This window comes from Xiphophorus hellerii, chromosome 5, assembly GCF_003331165.1.
Source record: "Xiphophorus hellerii strain 12219 chromosome 5, Xiphophorus_hellerii-4.1, whole genome shotgun sequence".
Taxonomy (NCBI): Eukaryota; Metazoa; Chordata; class Actinopteri; order Cyprinodontiformes; family Poeciliidae; genus Xiphophorus; species Xiphophorus hellerii.
The window spans coordinates 30,332,564-30,349,748 of NC_045676.1; the positions used below are offsets into that span (position 1 = coordinate 30,332,564).

The window sequence follows — 17,185 nt, forward strand, 5'->3', positions numbered from 1 at the left end:
TTCAACACTGGACTGGACCAGACGCTGAAGCCCGAGGTTTAGAAACACTGGGATCGCTTGGAAAGCTCCAAATGTTGAAAAAGGACCAAATTTGGATATTAGCGTTAGCATTTAATGAGGAAGAAAAGAGTAAAATTGGGTGTTGCTGCCATCCATCCATCCATCCATCCATCCATCCATCCATCCATCCATCCATCCATCCATCCATCCATCCATCCATCCATCGATCGATCGATCGATCGATCGATCGATAGATAGATAGATAGATAGGTTTGGATCATTATGGAGCCAGAGGAATCTATCCAATGGGATTATAGGAGGGTTTTGTTGTGGAGCTATAGCAAACTGAAGGTCATCTTGAGAGGGCAAAGAGCTAAAAGCACGAGCCAAACGATGTGGAACCAAAGCCAGACTCAGGCTTGTGGGATTTATGTCACGAAACTCTATATAATTAAAGATCCATCCAACCAATAGTCTGAATGAAGGACAGCACAGCACATCGTCTCTTCATCGGGACACTTTAATCATGGAACTGAAGAGCTTCACAAGCCAAACAAAGCTCCACACGTTATATATTTACAGAAATGTCACAATAACACATTTTGGCAGTGAAATATTTACAGTGCGAGTTCACGTCCGACACCGCCTGAATCGGAAAGAACTCACATCTGCATCAGTGTTTACTCGTTCACATCCGACAACTTTTACAGGCAAAACCGGCGGGGAAGAAAATCTGTGAGAAGCATCAGGCGATCGGAGGAATTTAGTCCAGATATTCATCTGGCACCTCTTATCTGATCAACAGTCGCTGTTTAGCGGGCCGCTTCGGCGAAGTGGCCAATAATTTATCAAAAGCCTCGGAAGCCGGAGTCTCATCGCTTCGACGACTCAGAGACTTAGAATAAAAACGATCTCTGTGTAAATCCAGAGCTGTTCTGCAAACGATAACAAACAGATGTTCTCCGTCATGCCTGCCCACAGTCATTACAACCTGCAGCTGGAGGGAGTCATGTAACATTTGAGCAAGAGGAAAAGCCACCGGGGGAGCAGTGAGCAGTCGTCTGGAAGGGCTGGGGAAGGTTATTTTCCCATTACACGCCGAGCTGAACACACACAGACCAACTGTGTGAATCTAGAGACACCGAGGACACATTTGGTTGAGGTTCTTTTTTTTTTTTTATCCCCTGTGTTTTATGTGTAAAAGATCAGATGAAATGTGCATTGAAACACTGTGCGTGGATCTGAATGAAACACATTAAACAAAGCGTAAGTAATGACATCGTTAGTAGCAGTTTATCTCCACTGAGGGACGACCAGGAGGCGTTGCTCCATCCGAGCTCTGAGGTGCAGCTCCTTTGAGACGGACGCTTCGCTGCGCCGTGTCCAGCGCATCACTGTTGACTCCTGACTGGAAATGAGCACCTCCGGATTGGGGAGAAACGGTCAAGAAAGAGTTGGAATATGAAAGATGGAAGTGAAGCACGACCTGGGATGTGTCATTCTCTAACCTGTAATGGAGAAACAAAAGGAGCAAGAGTCAGACCTGGACTGAAAGGTTAAAAACAGACATGTGGAGTTTAAATGAGCAACAAAAACACCCGCATCCATAAAAAAATTCCTGGTAATTCACATTGGAGGTTATTTGGTCACTGAATATCTGGGAATGCCTAAAATTAGCGATTACGACAGGCATGCACACTTGGAAGTCTGGTGCAACCTAACCCTGGAACGGTGCTGCTTTACTGGAAGCGTAATGGCTAATTTTGAGTATTTGAATAATAGAGTATCTGGTGAAAGTACAAGTATCCAAGTATTCTGGTGACAAGTACAGCTTTCCTTTGACTACAGATCATTTCTACCCATCGGTTTGATGGAATTTTAGGAATAATTATGATAGAATTATGGGATATTATTAGATAAACAACTTTCTCTTAGGTGGAGAGACAGGAAGTTCAGTCCGTGGCAGTGGCAGCTAGTAATGGTGCTTCCGGTGGCAGCTGCTGGAAGCTGACACAGCTTAGTAATGTCAGCGTGTGAAAACTGCCATTTACTCCATCAAGTAAGAGCCAGTGAAAATAGTACAAGTCTTAATAACCAATGACATCATCATTTAATAAAATAATTATTAACAAACAGGCCATATTACAAGCATGTTCTCCAAAACAGCAGCTCTGGCACTGCTAGTGTCAGCTGCCCGGAAGCTAAGCTGTGACAGCTTCCAGCTGTTGGAGGAAATAAATGAGACTGATGATGTGACACTATCAAGGTGTGATAAGAACATTTGTGACCTCTTCATTTATTGCGTTGGTTTTGCAGTGAACAGATTCTTCGTTTTCTTCCTGCTCAACACATTTTCGCTTCAGTTGGCGGTTCCCATCGAGTGGAGGGAACAGGTTCAAACTCGACCAGTTTGACTCTGAAATACTCAAAACGGAGATGTTTACCTCTGGTTTTTAGGATTGTCTGTTTATGAGGTTAGTGTTGGACTGAAGTGTTTCTTATTTTGAAAAAAATTCTATTGCTTAACTTGCTTCAGGAGGGGAAAAAAAACCACCTTAAAAGCAGGTTCAGCCACAGTTGATTTGCTTCTTTTGCTCCCTAATGTGAAGCTCTGTTTTGCATTTGCTCTGCATATTAGGGCCATTGTAGATAGAAAAAGAAGAGGAGTGAATTTCCACCAAAAATCCCAGAAATGTTTAGATTAATCTCAGAAAGTTTTGAGAAAAAATAAGGACATTTCCAACCTTGAAAAGTTGAAAATTTGCTAGAAAAAAAACAAACTTTCAATTTCAAAAGTAAAAAAAAATGCCTTAGAAAATTGTGTTTTTTCCAGAATATTTCTGAGATTAATCTAAAAATTTGACTTACTCCTTTTTTCCCCCTTATCTACATGCAGTCGTAGTTTTGCTTGAGTATTTCCTGGGCACTGGGTATTTCCCAGGTTTGACCAACAGAGCACAGCTGCTGCAGAGGATGGCATCGCATTGTGCAACAGCGGCAACAACATCACGTATACTTCTGTTTTGAGATCTGTTACATAACCCCGTGTGTGTACAAAGAGGCGGCTAACCTTTAGTCGGCTTTGGGAGCAAAAGCCTGGGAAAAAAAACAGCCTGTAAACGAGATTGGTCAACAGTCACCCGACTGGACCTTGACCTCACTTCCCAGCGCTTCCAGTAAAGCAGCACCGTTCCAGGGTTAGGTTGCACCACACTTCCAAGTGTGCATGCCTGTCGTAATCGCTAGCAGATGTCAGGAGGGCTTGTGCTCCCAGACACAAGAGATGACGAAAGTGTCAACAGTTCGCCGGTCACAGCAGTGTGCATCACAACAAACACATCACAGTGACAGTGTGGGTTTATTGTGCCAGAACCTGCATGTTATTAATTCGCTGGGACATGGGGAGTGCTGCTAATAGTCGATATTTAGGGCTTCTGGGGCTGCAGCTTGTCGCTTCATTGATCATTTTTCACTCTGTGGCTGTTCTAAATGAACCGCTTTTCCATAAGGACTAGAGGAATTTGACAATGTCCATAAATGCATTTTTATAATTTCTATCCATATTCTCTATTATTTGGATTAGTAAATACATTGGAAGTCTCAAGTTTGCCCATTCCTTCAGCTCTGTCCTTCAAGACGTCAGACTGTCTTTCAATGATTAACAGTTTCTCAGGCTTTTAGGGTATTTTTGTGTTTTTCTGTTCAGTTTCACTGCTTTTTAAAATCATTTTCAGTTAATTTTCAGAAAATAGTTTCTTTTTTTACTATTTGTTCAGCTTTCTACCTCCGTCATTCAGAGATAAAGTAAATTTAGACTTTTAGGCATTCTCTTTTTGATTGGATTAGGCATTCTTTCCAGTTTTTTCAGTTAAAGCTGCAGCAGGGAACTTTTATGAAAATGTTGTTTTTTTTAATTTTTTTTTTACAACTGTTGTAATATGGAAAGATAATCTATGACAACACACATGGAGTTCCTGTGTCTCCTCCTTGTGGTCCCTCTCTCACATTACACCCACATGCAGATGCTGAAGCTCGCAGCCCCGCCCCACGGAGAAAACCCCGCCCCCCCCATAAGAATATGAAATATAAAAAGACTGAAATAAAAACGGAGTTACAGAAATAAAACTCAAAATAAAATAAAACATCATTATGAAATAAATTAATGAATAAATAATAATAATAATAATAACAATATATAAATTCTGAGATAAACAAATAAAATAAGTACAACTGATTCCCATTAAAATATATTTTTAATATAATCTTTTTTTTATGTCATAAATGTTTTTGCTTATATCTTTGATTTAGTGATCAAAACCAAGTCATTGTTTGTCATTTGCCTGCAACGCAATCACTTTATCACAGATTGACAAAGATATATAAACATTTATTTAAAAAGAACTAAATGTTTAACTGCATGTCCAAGTTGTTTTTTTGTTGTTGTTTTTTTACATGATCGCAGTTTTTACAGGCGGCAGATGCCTCGGAAAGCTGTGATCAGTTTTTACAGAGCAACACTGACCTCTGCTGGACAAACTATTTCATCACACAGAGCTGCCAGAGAGAAGCCCAGAAAATATTCCCCACCATAAACATTTCCTTCATAAAGTCCAGGTTTACATGGAGAAATAGTTAGGTGAGTAAATGTGGTGATTTATTTTTGACAGGAAACGCTTACAACTATAACCTCTCGTTTATTTATGACTCTTGTTACTGTAACAAAAATAGATGAAACCTACTGTTTTTCTCCATCCACTGGTCCAGTTCGTCCATTTCCAGTTCCAGCACAGATGGCACGTCTTCTTCGAACATTGGCCTGACACACACACACACGCACGCACACACACACACACACACGCGGATTGCCTTCAGAAAACCTCGGAGGATTGCGAGAAACATTTCAGACGTTTATTCTGACCACAAGAGTAGCACACCAGCTAGGTTGCATTAACAGGAAATTACAGCACCAGGGTAACGTTTTTGCAAAACCGTGGACAGAAACGATCTTTTTGCCTGATAGCCGACAGCAGACGGTTCAACTTACATAGGGACCTTCTCTGAGCTAGGTCCGTCTAAGTGTGGGTCTTCTTTTGTAAGCTCTGGAAGAGAGGCCAAAAAGATAAGGTCACTTTTAGCACAACAAAATCAAAAAACAAAAACAAAACAGAATTACTGTCACAAATCTAGAAAAGTTACACTTGTTTTGATTGATACCGTTTGTACGGTTTGATCATAACCTCTGGTTTGACTTTGGGTTAAACTGAAGGACTGAAATGAGCAAATATCAGGGAAGTCCTACACAACTTTAGTCTAGTTAATTAAAACTAACAACATAATGACTGAAATTGAGAAAATAATTTGTTAACTGAAATAGAAACCAGCGATTGCTGGGGAAAGGCTAACAGGGACTATATGGTGCGTTTGTGAAACTAGCTAAAACATACTGAAATTGTAGATGCAATATCCTTCGTTTGTGTGTTCATTTCACATCAATTTGAAATGCTAAGAAATAGATTAATTCATCCCCCCCCTTACGCTAGCAGTCAACTGTTGTCAAGTTATGGTACTCCATGGCAGCATTTATAGTCTACAATATGGAGACAGAAAAAGTTGGGAGAAATCACCACTCAGTTGGTTGTTCAACAATAATTGAATTCATTTTTAAAAAATGAATTCAATTCATTTTTGAATTGAATTGAGTATTCATTACCCATTTGATAATTACGTAATCACAACACAATATTTTGACTTTTTGAAATTATTTTTGAATTACAAATGAACCAAAGTGTGAAAAAAAACTATTTAACCCTCCTGTTATGTTCGTTTCTAGGGTACAGCAAAAATGTTCGTGGGTCAATTTGACCCAGGGAGTGTTTAATCATGCAATAGTGTCAGAAACCAAAAAATTCCTCCAAAACATTTTTGTATCTGATTATTAACTCCAATACTAACCATTTCAATCAATATTTGTGCAATGATGTTTTATTATTTCTCAGAAATTAAGGATCAATGACGACAACCTGCTCATTTACTCATTTGGACATAAAAAATGGAATTTAGATTTTTAATGTCCACTGAAAAAAACCTAGACACAAAAAAACAATAATTTCCTTGAAGTTGACCTTTGGTAAATTATTTTATATTATACTTTTTTTTTTTTACCAAAGGGTGATCTTTATAATTGAACTTGAGACACACATACTGTTCTGGGTCAAATTGATCAAATCAAGATAAATGAGTCATGCAGAGAGTATTTATGTTTTCATCCACTTCTGCTGAGTGTCACTCAGAGTGGGTGGAGTTTGTCCACAGGAACAGAAAAGATTCCCGTCAAAGGTTGTGTGAACACCTGCTTTCTCGCAGTTTCCTAGTGAAGTAAAGAGAATAGTGAGAAAGTGGGCTTGTGTGTGTGTGGTTGGGTGTGTTTGTGTGGGTGAGTGTGTGTGTGGTGAAATATGGTTCATAACTGCAAGGAAACATATAGAATTGGACATTTTAAAATCTTTTTTTGCACTTTAACCTGACTGCCGGGTCAAATTGACCCGAACAGTATCGATGTAAAAAGTAGACCTAGGGTTTGGTACAAATGTGTAAAATGAATAAATTTTCAACTTATGTCTAGAGTGCACCTATTAAGACAAATAGAAAACGTTTCATGCAAAAAAAATGCTTCTATTTTTTTTTTTTAATTTGTAAATTTTAAAACGGGTCAATTTGACCCGGAACATAACAGGAGGGTTAACTAGTAATAACTAATACGAACTAGCAAACACACTCTAAAAACTAATGAAAGCTAACAGAATTACACAAAACAAAATAAAACTAAGCTACAATGAAGAGCCCAAAACTATAATAACCCTGGTCCTAAATGAACATGGCATGTTATTTTCAACAGGACTGTGAAAACTCAACACAATAACTATAGGTTGCATAAATCTGACCTCTGTGGAAGAGTGGTAGCAAGGGACAGAAGAAGCTGCTCTCCTCAAATATGAGACCAAAATGTAACTTTTTGTAAGACAGGAAGCTAACAATGCATGGAAGTGGCTGAACACACCATCCAGTGAAACATGGCAGTGGCTGCATTATGCTGAGATGCATTTCTTCATTTGAGATTGAAAAGCTAGTTAGAGTCAACAGGGAGACGTGAGACGCTAAAGCCAGGACAGTCCTCTAACGGAAGCTGAATGTTGGGCGTAGAACATCAGTCCTGAACATCCAACCAGAGCCTCAGCAAAGGGTTCAGATCAAAACATTCATGTTTAAATCTCCTGGACCAAAGTCTAATGAAGATTTTTAACATTTGAAATGCACAGTTGTAGCTGAAGGAAGCGGTGGCTCTCCCTACATCACAGGGTTAAATACATATGCACACCACACTTTTCAGATTTTTGTTTGTAAAAAAATAAATAAATAAAAAGGATATGGACAGATATCCTGTCAACTCTGGTTACTGCTCAAAATGTCAATGTTGGTCTAACGGCCTAAAATACACCCAGTTTCCTTAACAGTGAGTCAGTTTGGATGTTCACTGTTAAAGTTTACAACATGACTAATAGAAGAAGGAACAAGTTGCAGTTTGTTTGACAGAGTTCCTCTAAAATAGAACATGACAGAACGTTTGCAAAATGGCCACTGAATGAAGCAGTTTTTAGTAAATATTATTTATGTTTGGTGAAATCCAAACAGACGATTTCAGTGCAAACACGTCTCATGAGTTATAATAGTGTTGGGGTTTTTTATGACAGTCTAGTTTTATTAAGTTGTGACTTTTTGTTTGTTTAATTCAGTTTGTTTTAAACAGTTTTTTGTGTTTTTGATATTTATTAGTTGAATATTGGTTAATTTTAGTTTAGTTTTTAGTGTTTATAGTAATAGTTTTAGTTTTTTTATAGTTAATTTTCAAGTGGAGAATTTAAAAAGGTCAAAGTATTTATTGTGATTGTGTAAACAACGATTGGACAATGAATATACAACAGAAGAAACCATTAAAAATTTTTTATTTAATCATTGTTGAACAAGAAGCTGACTCTGGCGTTTTCTCTCAACTTTTCCGGTCGCCATTTTGCGGACTAGTGTTTGCGACACCAGGAGGATTATGGGATACCATAATTTACTGATAACTGACGTGTTTTGGAGAAAAGTACAATTTCACATCAGTGGAAAGGCTAATTAATAGATTGATAAACACAAAATCTAAGGATATTATATCTATAAAAAGTATTTGATTATTTTTATAATTGCATGATATGTTTTCTCCTTCATTAATTACCATTTTTATTTTTTTTACATTAACAAAAATGTTTCCTCAATTTCAGTTTTCATGGTTTTGTGAGTTTTAGTTAACGACGACAATCTTATTACCAGCTCCAAAGCACGGTGGTGGAGGTGTGATGATTTGGGCTTGTTTGACAGCCAGACTGCTGGGGAAAATTGCTCTATTGTTATTGCTACAAACTATTTTGTAATAATAATAACAATAATAATAAATCATTTCATTTATAAAGCCCTTCAATTGAAATCCCAAGGTAGTCTAGACTGGCAGCTGAAACTTCCTTCAATGGCCTAATTAAATCCCAGACCTCAACCAGACCGAAAAGTGGTAGTGCAAACTTAAGAGCTGTAGATAAAAAAAATAAATAAATAAAAAAATAAAGTGAGATAGAAAGACTGCAGTCGTTGCTCTAGGACGACCTAAGCTATTCGATCACCAGATTTTTCTACTGTTTGATTTTGTTGTTTACTTACTAAAGTCAGAGTGGAATCTGTTAGGTCTGAATGATCTTTGAACCTGAGATCATTTTAGATATGCCTTCATGCATAAAACCGTCAGAAAGGGAGAAGATATTATGTCAGTTTCATCAGTTTTGCCGCAGCAGCTTAAATCTGTCACCATATGAATGTCTGTGAGGCTGGCATAGATAAAAGATGGAAACCTACACTGATGCAAGGTTGGTTGCAAACACATGTACATTCTGTTTCTTTTATCCTTCTCCCCCCTGCTTATAGTTAACGTCTGAATGCTTGAAACTGAGGTTAAATTCCTCGTTTGTGCACACAGTGTTGGTAAATAAACTCTGATTCTGATGTTTTGAGAATTCAAAAACGTGAACTTTCATTTGAACCATGGACAGAAAAGACTAAACGTTTAGTCTCTTTATTCTGGTTCCCCATTGCAGCAGACTCACCTTGGTTCCCCGCTTTTTTACTGCGCCTGCACCAGACGACAACGCCAGCGATAATGATGGCACCAACGATTATGCCCCCCACCACCGCACCAATCAGGATGAATTGGTCAAGAGTTTCATCGCCGTTATTCCCTGATTGATCATTCATAAGCACAATTTCTGGTGAAGTATCTGCAGAAATGTGTCAGAGAAAAGACTGTAGGACCAGATTTGATCAAGATGTTTTAGGAATTTTAGCACTTTGACTTTGAGGTTAGTTTTATGCATCCATCCACCTAGAACCACAGACATAATCCATACGATGCAAAACAAATAGCTCGACTTACCAGGTTCACCTGAACCAGATCCTTCAGGAACTTCAGCAGTAAATAAATAAAACAAAAATAATTAAGTAAAAAGAAATTGGAATCACAAAGAATGATCTAATAAAACAGAGAAGGACCTCTGGATTTACCTTCCGGTTGTGCTGTGTTTGTGGTGTTGTCATTATTCCCTGAAACAGGCAGAATCAACAGAAATGTGTTTTTATCAGTACAGTATGTGTCACACTGGAAAACACTGACAAACTCTCAGTTTCAACTTGAGACCTTCCAAGATGGAGAAGGTGAAGAAACATGAGCTTAAAGGCCCAGTTAACCCTTCGCAGTGTTTGTGCACCGTGGAAAATGTGGCCCAGAAACATCCACAGACTAGGAAAGCCGAGGAAGAGTTGAAGTGACTTCCTTCTAGTTTAGGATCACTTAAAAAGCTGACAGGTTGTGTTGGGTTCCCTGTTTGTTCTGATTAATTTAATTTTACTTTCATTAAAGGATAAAATATTAATATTAAAAAGCAAACAATAACCTCCTATAATTAGGGGATATTGTGTTGTTATATTGTTAATTGTTAATTTTCAATTTAAAAGATGCATTATTTTAATCATAGTCGGAACATCACTTAGATTAACAAACTAAATTATTGTGCTATTTTCCAACATGACTCTTCAGGATTCTTATCACCACAAGCAGAATTCCTGCGCAAATTAACCGAATTTGGGGCCATTTTTATTTGTTTTGCATCTTTTCTGTTGTTATGTATCAAAACATTTATCAAAGATACAACATGTTTTTAGACTGGGCAGCTCAGCTCAGTGTTTTTCTACATATAGAAATATCCATTTGAAATGGTGCATAAACACACATGCATGCAAGCACACACACACACACTCACGCCCACCCGCACACATGTTTGCGCAGCTATCTTTGCGGGGACTTTCCACTGACTTCCATTCATTTCTACAGCCTAAACCTTATCCTAACCCTATCCATTACATACCTAGCCCTAACCCTAACCAAAACTCAATTCACACCTTAGTCCTAAATCTGACCCCTGACCCAAAAACAGCGTTTCCCTTTTTGGGGACCAGGCTTCGGTCCCCACAAGGAGCAGTGTGTCCCCACAACGTAGTATATGTCAGGAAAATGGTCCCCACAAGGTATTAGAAACAAACGCGCACACACACACTCCCACACGAAAATAGTGAAACTACCACAAAATAAAGAAGGAAATGCCTTTGGTGAGATGTAGTAGTGCTCCCAGCCACTAAATCTGAAGCTGTCTGTACGACTGGTAGGAAGTGGAATATGTTGAAAATATATTTTTATATATAATTTTGCAAGAGTTTCTGTATTGAAGCACCTTGAGAATGCATTTATCCTAAATCTGACTGATCAAAACAAACTGATCCTCCACTTCTCTCTTTGTTTGTCTGTTTCTGTCAATAAGTCACAATATAAACTGAAATATTCAATAGGAAGAGACTGAATTTAGCAACATGAAATATATTCTCCTATAACTATAAGGTTCGGTTTTAGTCTTACCAGAGAAATGTTATATACTTTCTGATCTGTATTGTACATATACTGTATGTTGGATCTCTTAGTCAATTTTACATAATGCGATTTGAGACAGTAAATCTGGGAAAATGTTAAATCTTTCCGAAGACCAATATTCCCAGCACTGCCAGCTTTACTGAACAAATTTTTCTTTAACATAAGATTGTCACTTATTAGAAACAATATTAGAATCAATGCACAAAGTTAAACAGTGAGACTAACAGCAAAATCTGTCTGCATACATTCAATCAGCATTATTGCTTGGATGCTATTCTTTTGTCTTACCTGGAATAGTTGGAGGAGTTGAAGTAAAAACCTGACTTCTTGCTGTACTGTTACTGTTTTTTGTTTGACTTGACGTCTCTTCTCGACAAAATGCTGCAATGAAACATCTCACATTACTTCAAGCACACTAACATGAATACAAAAACACACTGACTCTTTTTAGTAACACTAGGAAGCATCCTACACATTTTTATGACACACTAATCTAAGAAATCCAGTTCATGGAATTGTCCTAATTTATTCTTCTCATAACAGAAAATTCTCTGTAAATACTGTAACTCAGAAAGTCACAATCTAAACTATGGTGTTCCACATTTAAGGTCCCTCACTTTTTGAAATGTTTATGTGTTACAGTTTGTTATGGAGATGCACCGATTCAATATTAATATCTGTATGGGTCCCAATAATGAATATAAACTTCTAGGCTGGGTATCGGTGACAAAGTGCCAGGTCCATAAGGACAAATCTGTTCAGTCTAATTCTATCCTTTGTGCTCTGAGCGACGTCTGAGCTCTGCTTTTCTGTATCGGATCGGTGTCGGCCGATACTAAACCTCAGATATTGATATTGGTACAGGAAGTGAAAAAAGTGGATCGGTGCGCCACTCGTTGGGTGGCGTCATCAGGAGACAGGGCCTTCACCTCAGAACCACTGAGGGAATTTTAATTGTATTTTAGTTTTGTCCTTTGAGCTCAACAAAGGAAAAGCTGAAGTTTTAGTTATTGTCGCAGACATTCCAATCGATTCCAAAAACACTGGGAACATATTTGATGTAAAGATACAAACCATCATCAACATCATCTGAAGGAAATTGCCAGAGTGTGGCCAGTTCTCTCCTAGTCCACAGCAGAGACTTTAGTTTGCCTTTTTGTTAACAGGTTATTGTATTGCTCTGCTTTCTGGTCTTACTAAAACAATTAGGCCGCTCCCCTGTGACCTTGAAAGAATAAGGAGTTTAGACTGTGGATGAAAGGATTTAAAGGGTTTTGCGAGATGTCATGAAAGCCACAGAGAGGATCCTGACTTCTTGGGATGTAGGGCTTAGAACTGACTGTACTATTATGTGCCAACAACGGAAAAGTGTTACAGATGTTACTTGGGCATGTTAGCAACTGAATAGAAAAACTGATGAACAAAACACCATCAACAATGAGTCACACAGGAACTCTGGACTTCCGTCTGAACAACCAGTTGCAACAAAAATATATTAAAAAAAGAGAGTTACCAAGTTCACTAATTAAACAGAATGAATGTGGCGTTTCCAAACAGGAGCCATTCCCAAAAGATTTCCGCTTTCTTCGTTTAATCTGATCACCTAATTATCTGAGCGGTCGGTGAGTTGTGAAATTTGGGACAGAGGAGTCAGGCTGGGGCTTATCTCAGGACAGAGAAAGCAGATTCCACAACGAGTTTCTGGCATGAAGAAGATTAGGTGAAAAGAAGATGAACCTGGAAGGAAAAAAAGCCGTGTGCTTTTCAATGGAAGACCGCTCAGACCTGGACTTTTCAGCTAAAACTGGAAAATCATGTGGCAATAAAGTCATGGAGGATCAGAGCAAAAAAAAAAGAAAAAAGGGAAAGCAGCATGGGAATGGAGACAGACAATGACAGAGCTGTTTTCTGTGACGCGACGGTTTGTCGGCCTACCTGTCCCGGTCAGAGCGCTGAGCAGCAGCAGCAGCAGGAACAGAGCTGGGGTCTTCAGCCGGGGGGCCGTCATGTTATCAAGCAGAGACACACACTGCCATTCTGAGCCTGTTTCCTCCTGTCCTGTCACAGCATCACACTTCCTGGTCTGACTTAACGTTTTTTTTCCCCTTTTTTTTTTAAACCAAGCCACACGAAACACACCCACAGACTCACGCCGACTGCTCTCAGATCTGATGCAACAAGCAGAGTGTGTGCTTGTTGCTACAAGTCTGACGGCTCCTGATCTGCACAGCGATCACATTCCTGTTAGTCAGGTCGGCAACGGCACCAAGGCGGAGTGGTGGGGGGCAGAGAGAGTTAACTTTGAGGAAGGAAGAACTCCTTCCAGAAATCACTCGGCGAATGGCAGCAGGTCAGGTGCCTCCTGTCAAAGAGCCGAAGCGAGGCGCCTCTCAATTCACAGTTGTGTCCTTCCTGCAGGGTCCAGGAAGAACGGCGCGCGGTGGATTAGCAACCACGCATCCGAGGGTCATGCCGCTGTGATTATCTCTGGGTTCGCTGGCCTACTTTCAATGAAAAGACAAGGCTCCACATGGTTTTCTTCCAGGCAGGACGGCGACGGAGACGGGGCGTGTTTGAACACGACTCCTGCAGCCAAGTCTTATCAGTCAAGCAGGCCTCATTTCTTTTTTGCACAACAAAAAGTGGCATTGAGGAGCAGAACAGCTGGAGAATTTCCTCGGAAGGCTGGTTTTCACAAGAGCTGGGCGACATCAAATGACTCTGTCATGGTCCAGAATCGAGATGAAGACACGTCGGAGGAGCAGAGAGAAATGTCTCTATGGGAAGATGGGCAGCTCACACAGCGACAGCTGCATCAGGCTAAATACATGAGATGATCATGGGGAAGTTCATTTACTACAGTAATTTAATTTTAAAACGCTACGCTCAAGTTAAAAAGATCCATTACCAATAGGGTCAGGCATTTCATTCTGTTAATTGGGATCAACATGGCTGTTAACGCACTAAAACACAAAATCCTGTTTCTCAGAAAATTACATAAGAGCAATCAAGATGATTTTTGACAGTGAAATGTTGCGTTATGGCTGTGTTTTAACTAGTGCTGTCAATCTATTGAAAAATGTAATTGTGATTAATCACACACTAGCAACATGATTAATCACTATGCCAAACTTCGTGAGCTCAAAATATAAATATGCATGAAGTTATAGGAATGGTGGCCTGGGCAAGCCCCGCCTTCTGCTCACTACAACCAATTAAAATGCAAGAAAGTATCTGTTTTTTTCTCAGATAATTTCAGGACTCCACAACAGCCAAGGGAAATTTACTTCACTACACATTAATACATGTAGTAGCAAACTTGTTCAGGGGACAACTGACAGATGTTTAATTTTTTAGTTCTTGGATGCCCCGCCCCTTTCTGATGCCGCCCTGGACAACTACCCATAACCAGCCCGGTTTTCAAAAAAATTTTTATTGTCTCAAACCAAACGTGTCTGAAGATTCTCAGGTTTCCACGTTTTTAGATTCGGGGATGTTTACAGGAAATCCTTTTGTAGCTCGTCCTCATCCAGCTGAGCGACCGCAGTAAATCGTGCAGGTGAAACTTTGAGCTCATAGATGTGAACACGCAGGCTAGCGAGGCAACACAAGAGAGCTGAAAAATGTTGTCTGAAAAATAATTGCTTCTTTTCTGTGTGTGTTGTTGTTTTTTTAGATCAACCTTGTATTGATTTTGAAGAGGGGGAAGAGGATATTTTCCCTGCTGTTTTTAACGTTTGTGCTATTTCTGTGACACTGGAAATTTTTACTCATAGTTATTCTAACCCAACAAGCTGCGTGTGTGTGTCTGGGCGCTCACCCACACGGTACGTTTTGACAGCACTGTCCATATTATGCACGAAGCACCGCCTGACATCATGCAAGCCCACAACGTGATTCCTATTAAGCCTTATCAGATGCTGGCAGATGAAGCTGAAGACATTTGATCAAACTTTGCATTTGTCACAGACTGCTGGTTGCAAATGGCCAAAAGATCCAAAGGCAAAGTTTTGTTTTTTGTTTTTTTTTGCTTGTTTTCTGTGAGATGTCAGCCCAGCACTGGTTCATCGCTTGAGTTAAAGCCTTTTTATGCCAGAATAATTGGTTGATTTAGTAGAGTTGAGTGATCTAAGAAACCTTCCTCCATTAACGAGCCAACAGTGGATGGAAAATAATGCAAATGGAAGAAAAACTCATCAACTTTTACTACTTTTGGCTATCTATTGAAATGTATGTTAATTGCAAACATTTCAGTTAACATACATTTAATTGAATGTATGTTCAAACAATAGAGCTTGAGAAGCTCAAGCTTCTCTTAAGCTATTGAGAGAAGCTTGAGGAAGGAATCCCTTATACTGACCAAACGTATGTAAACTTTTGAATTTTAGGAAAGTTGAAAAAAATAAATAAACAAAATAAAAATCCTAAAATATGTTCTCGACACATTTTCTGGCATTTAGCAAATAGAAATAAATTGAGCAATTCTAGCTAAACTAAAACAACAAAGGTTCGGTCTAACCTAACTTCAAACAGTGAGAAAGAAAGAATTTGTTTGCATCTTTTTATACATTGCATGTAAATATCTGCTTTTAACTACATCTACGTCTTACATAAAAAAATAATAATGTTCTAAAGTTGCTGTTGGTTCTTTTTTCTAGACAAACCTTCAATAGATAGATAGATAGATAGATAGATAGCATTTATTGTCATTGAACAGAATTCAACGAAATTTCCATTGCAGCTCCCGTGCAAAAGGTCAAATATATACAGTAAAAATAAGCAAACACACAATAATAATAATAACAATATATACAACTAAATTAACTAAAGGCACTCAACCACACCAAAGAAGTAGCAGCAGGTCCAATTATGGCAAAGTACAGATAATGTGACAGTGCAAAGTGCAGAACAATATGGCTGTGTGGGGGTGGGGGATATGTATGTGTGACTGCGAGGTTATGATATGTGTGGGAGGGGGGGGGCGGCAGGGAGTAATGGCTCTGACGGCTGTGGGGAAGAAACTGTTTCTCAGTCTACTTGTTGTAGTCCGTATATTCCTGTACCGCTTGCCTGATGGCAGCGGCACAAACAGTCTGTGGCCCGGGTGGCTGGAATCCATCGCTATGGATCCAGCTCTCTTCTTGATCTCTTGATCTCTTCTTCAAGTGCTGATAGTGAAGTAAAGCAAACTGAAATGAGGTTTAACTCGTTGAAAGTTGAACTTTGTCCTCAGCCTGAAGGGCCTTGCAGTGACTGTTAAACAGGGACGAAAGATTTTACAGCAATTTGCTTCTTTCTAGATTTATTTTAAGAACTCTGACGCAGTTTTCTCTTTTTACCATCAAGCGTGCAGGAGGAGTCTGACTTGTCTACACTGGTCTCTGGGAACAAGTCAGAGCTTGACTGATGTACATTTCTATTTAAATCGACGTGTTTTGTTTTTCAAAAAGCTCTTTTTTGATTTGCCAATTTTAGAACATGTCACAATCTGACCTGGGAGTGAATTGGATGTTTCACACTGAACACTGACAATTACACAAATGAGATAAAGCAAAGAACCAGTCAATGTAGGTCCGCAACAGGTTTCCAGACGTTTGCCTTAAAAAGGAAAGATGTAGAATTAATTTCCTAACTTTTTGAGTTGTCTTTTCTATTTTGTTGGTCTAAAAAACATTTTTATACCAACAGAAAACACTTACACTTACAATTACTTGCGGTTATTTCAATGTATAATTTAATGTTTCACTCTGTATTTTTCTCCCCGTAGAAGCTGTTGGGTCTGGCATTCTACTTTCTGCAGAGGGATGCCGGCTGATAATTTTGCCAAGAACTAAATGTTCTCCCTCTGCTACTATTAACTTTTTACTTTTCATTAACATAGAAAGCACACCTGGTTCAGCCGTTTCTTCGTTGTGTCTCTGCTCTGTCTTCTCAACCTGCAGTTGGTGTTGGCAGACGGCAGCTCATTCTGAGCCAGGTCCTGGTTCTGCTGGAGGTTTCTTCTTGTTAAAGTTTTTCCTCTCAACTGTCGCTACGTGCTCTTCTAATGCAATCCCTTAGGCTTCCCTAGATAGAAACATTTTAGCTAATTTAAATAGTAAACCAAACTTGATGCACTGATTAACA

General features: G+C 39.0%; 1 protein-coding gene and 1 long non-coding RNA gene across 4 annotated transcripts; one reads left to right on the top strand and one right to left on the bottom strand.

The window, feature by feature from the left end:
• Positions 1 to 501: 501 nt before the first annotated feature.
• On the bottom strand, positions 502 to 13,335 carry tmem154 (transmembrane protein 154). 3 transcript variants are annotated; one of them, XM_032563906.1, is made up of 8 exons: positions 12,995 to 13,335; positions 11,348 to 11,440; positions 9,643 to 9,681; positions 9,515 to 9,544; positions 9,189 to 9,320; positions 5,045 to 5,099; positions 4,740 to 4,816; positions 502 to 1,508 (listed from the first exon to the last, which is right to left on the bottom strand). In XM_032563906.1, the coding sequence occupies exons 1-8, from the start codon at positions 13,065 to 13,067 to the stop codon at positions 1,504 to 1,506; spliced, it is 504 nt and encodes a 167-aa protein (XP_032419797.1). In that variant the 5' UTR covers positions 13,068 to 13,335; the 3' UTR covers positions 502 to 1,503. The 3 variants fall into 3 exon arrangements, with proteins under 3 accessions (XP_032419797.1, XP_032419796.1, XP_032419798.1); XM_032563905.1 differs by having other exon boundaries at positions 9,189 to 9,359; XM_032563907.1 differs by lacking the exon at positions 9,515 to 9,544.
• Positions 13,293 to 15,696, top strand: LOC116720569 (uncharacterized). The gene is made up of 2 exons (XR_004339410.1): positions 13,293 to 13,409; positions 13,478 to 15,696. It is a non-coding gene; the product is annotated as an uncharacterized LOC116720569 (long non-coding RNA).
• Positions 15,697 to 17,185: the final 1,489 nt, after the last annotated feature.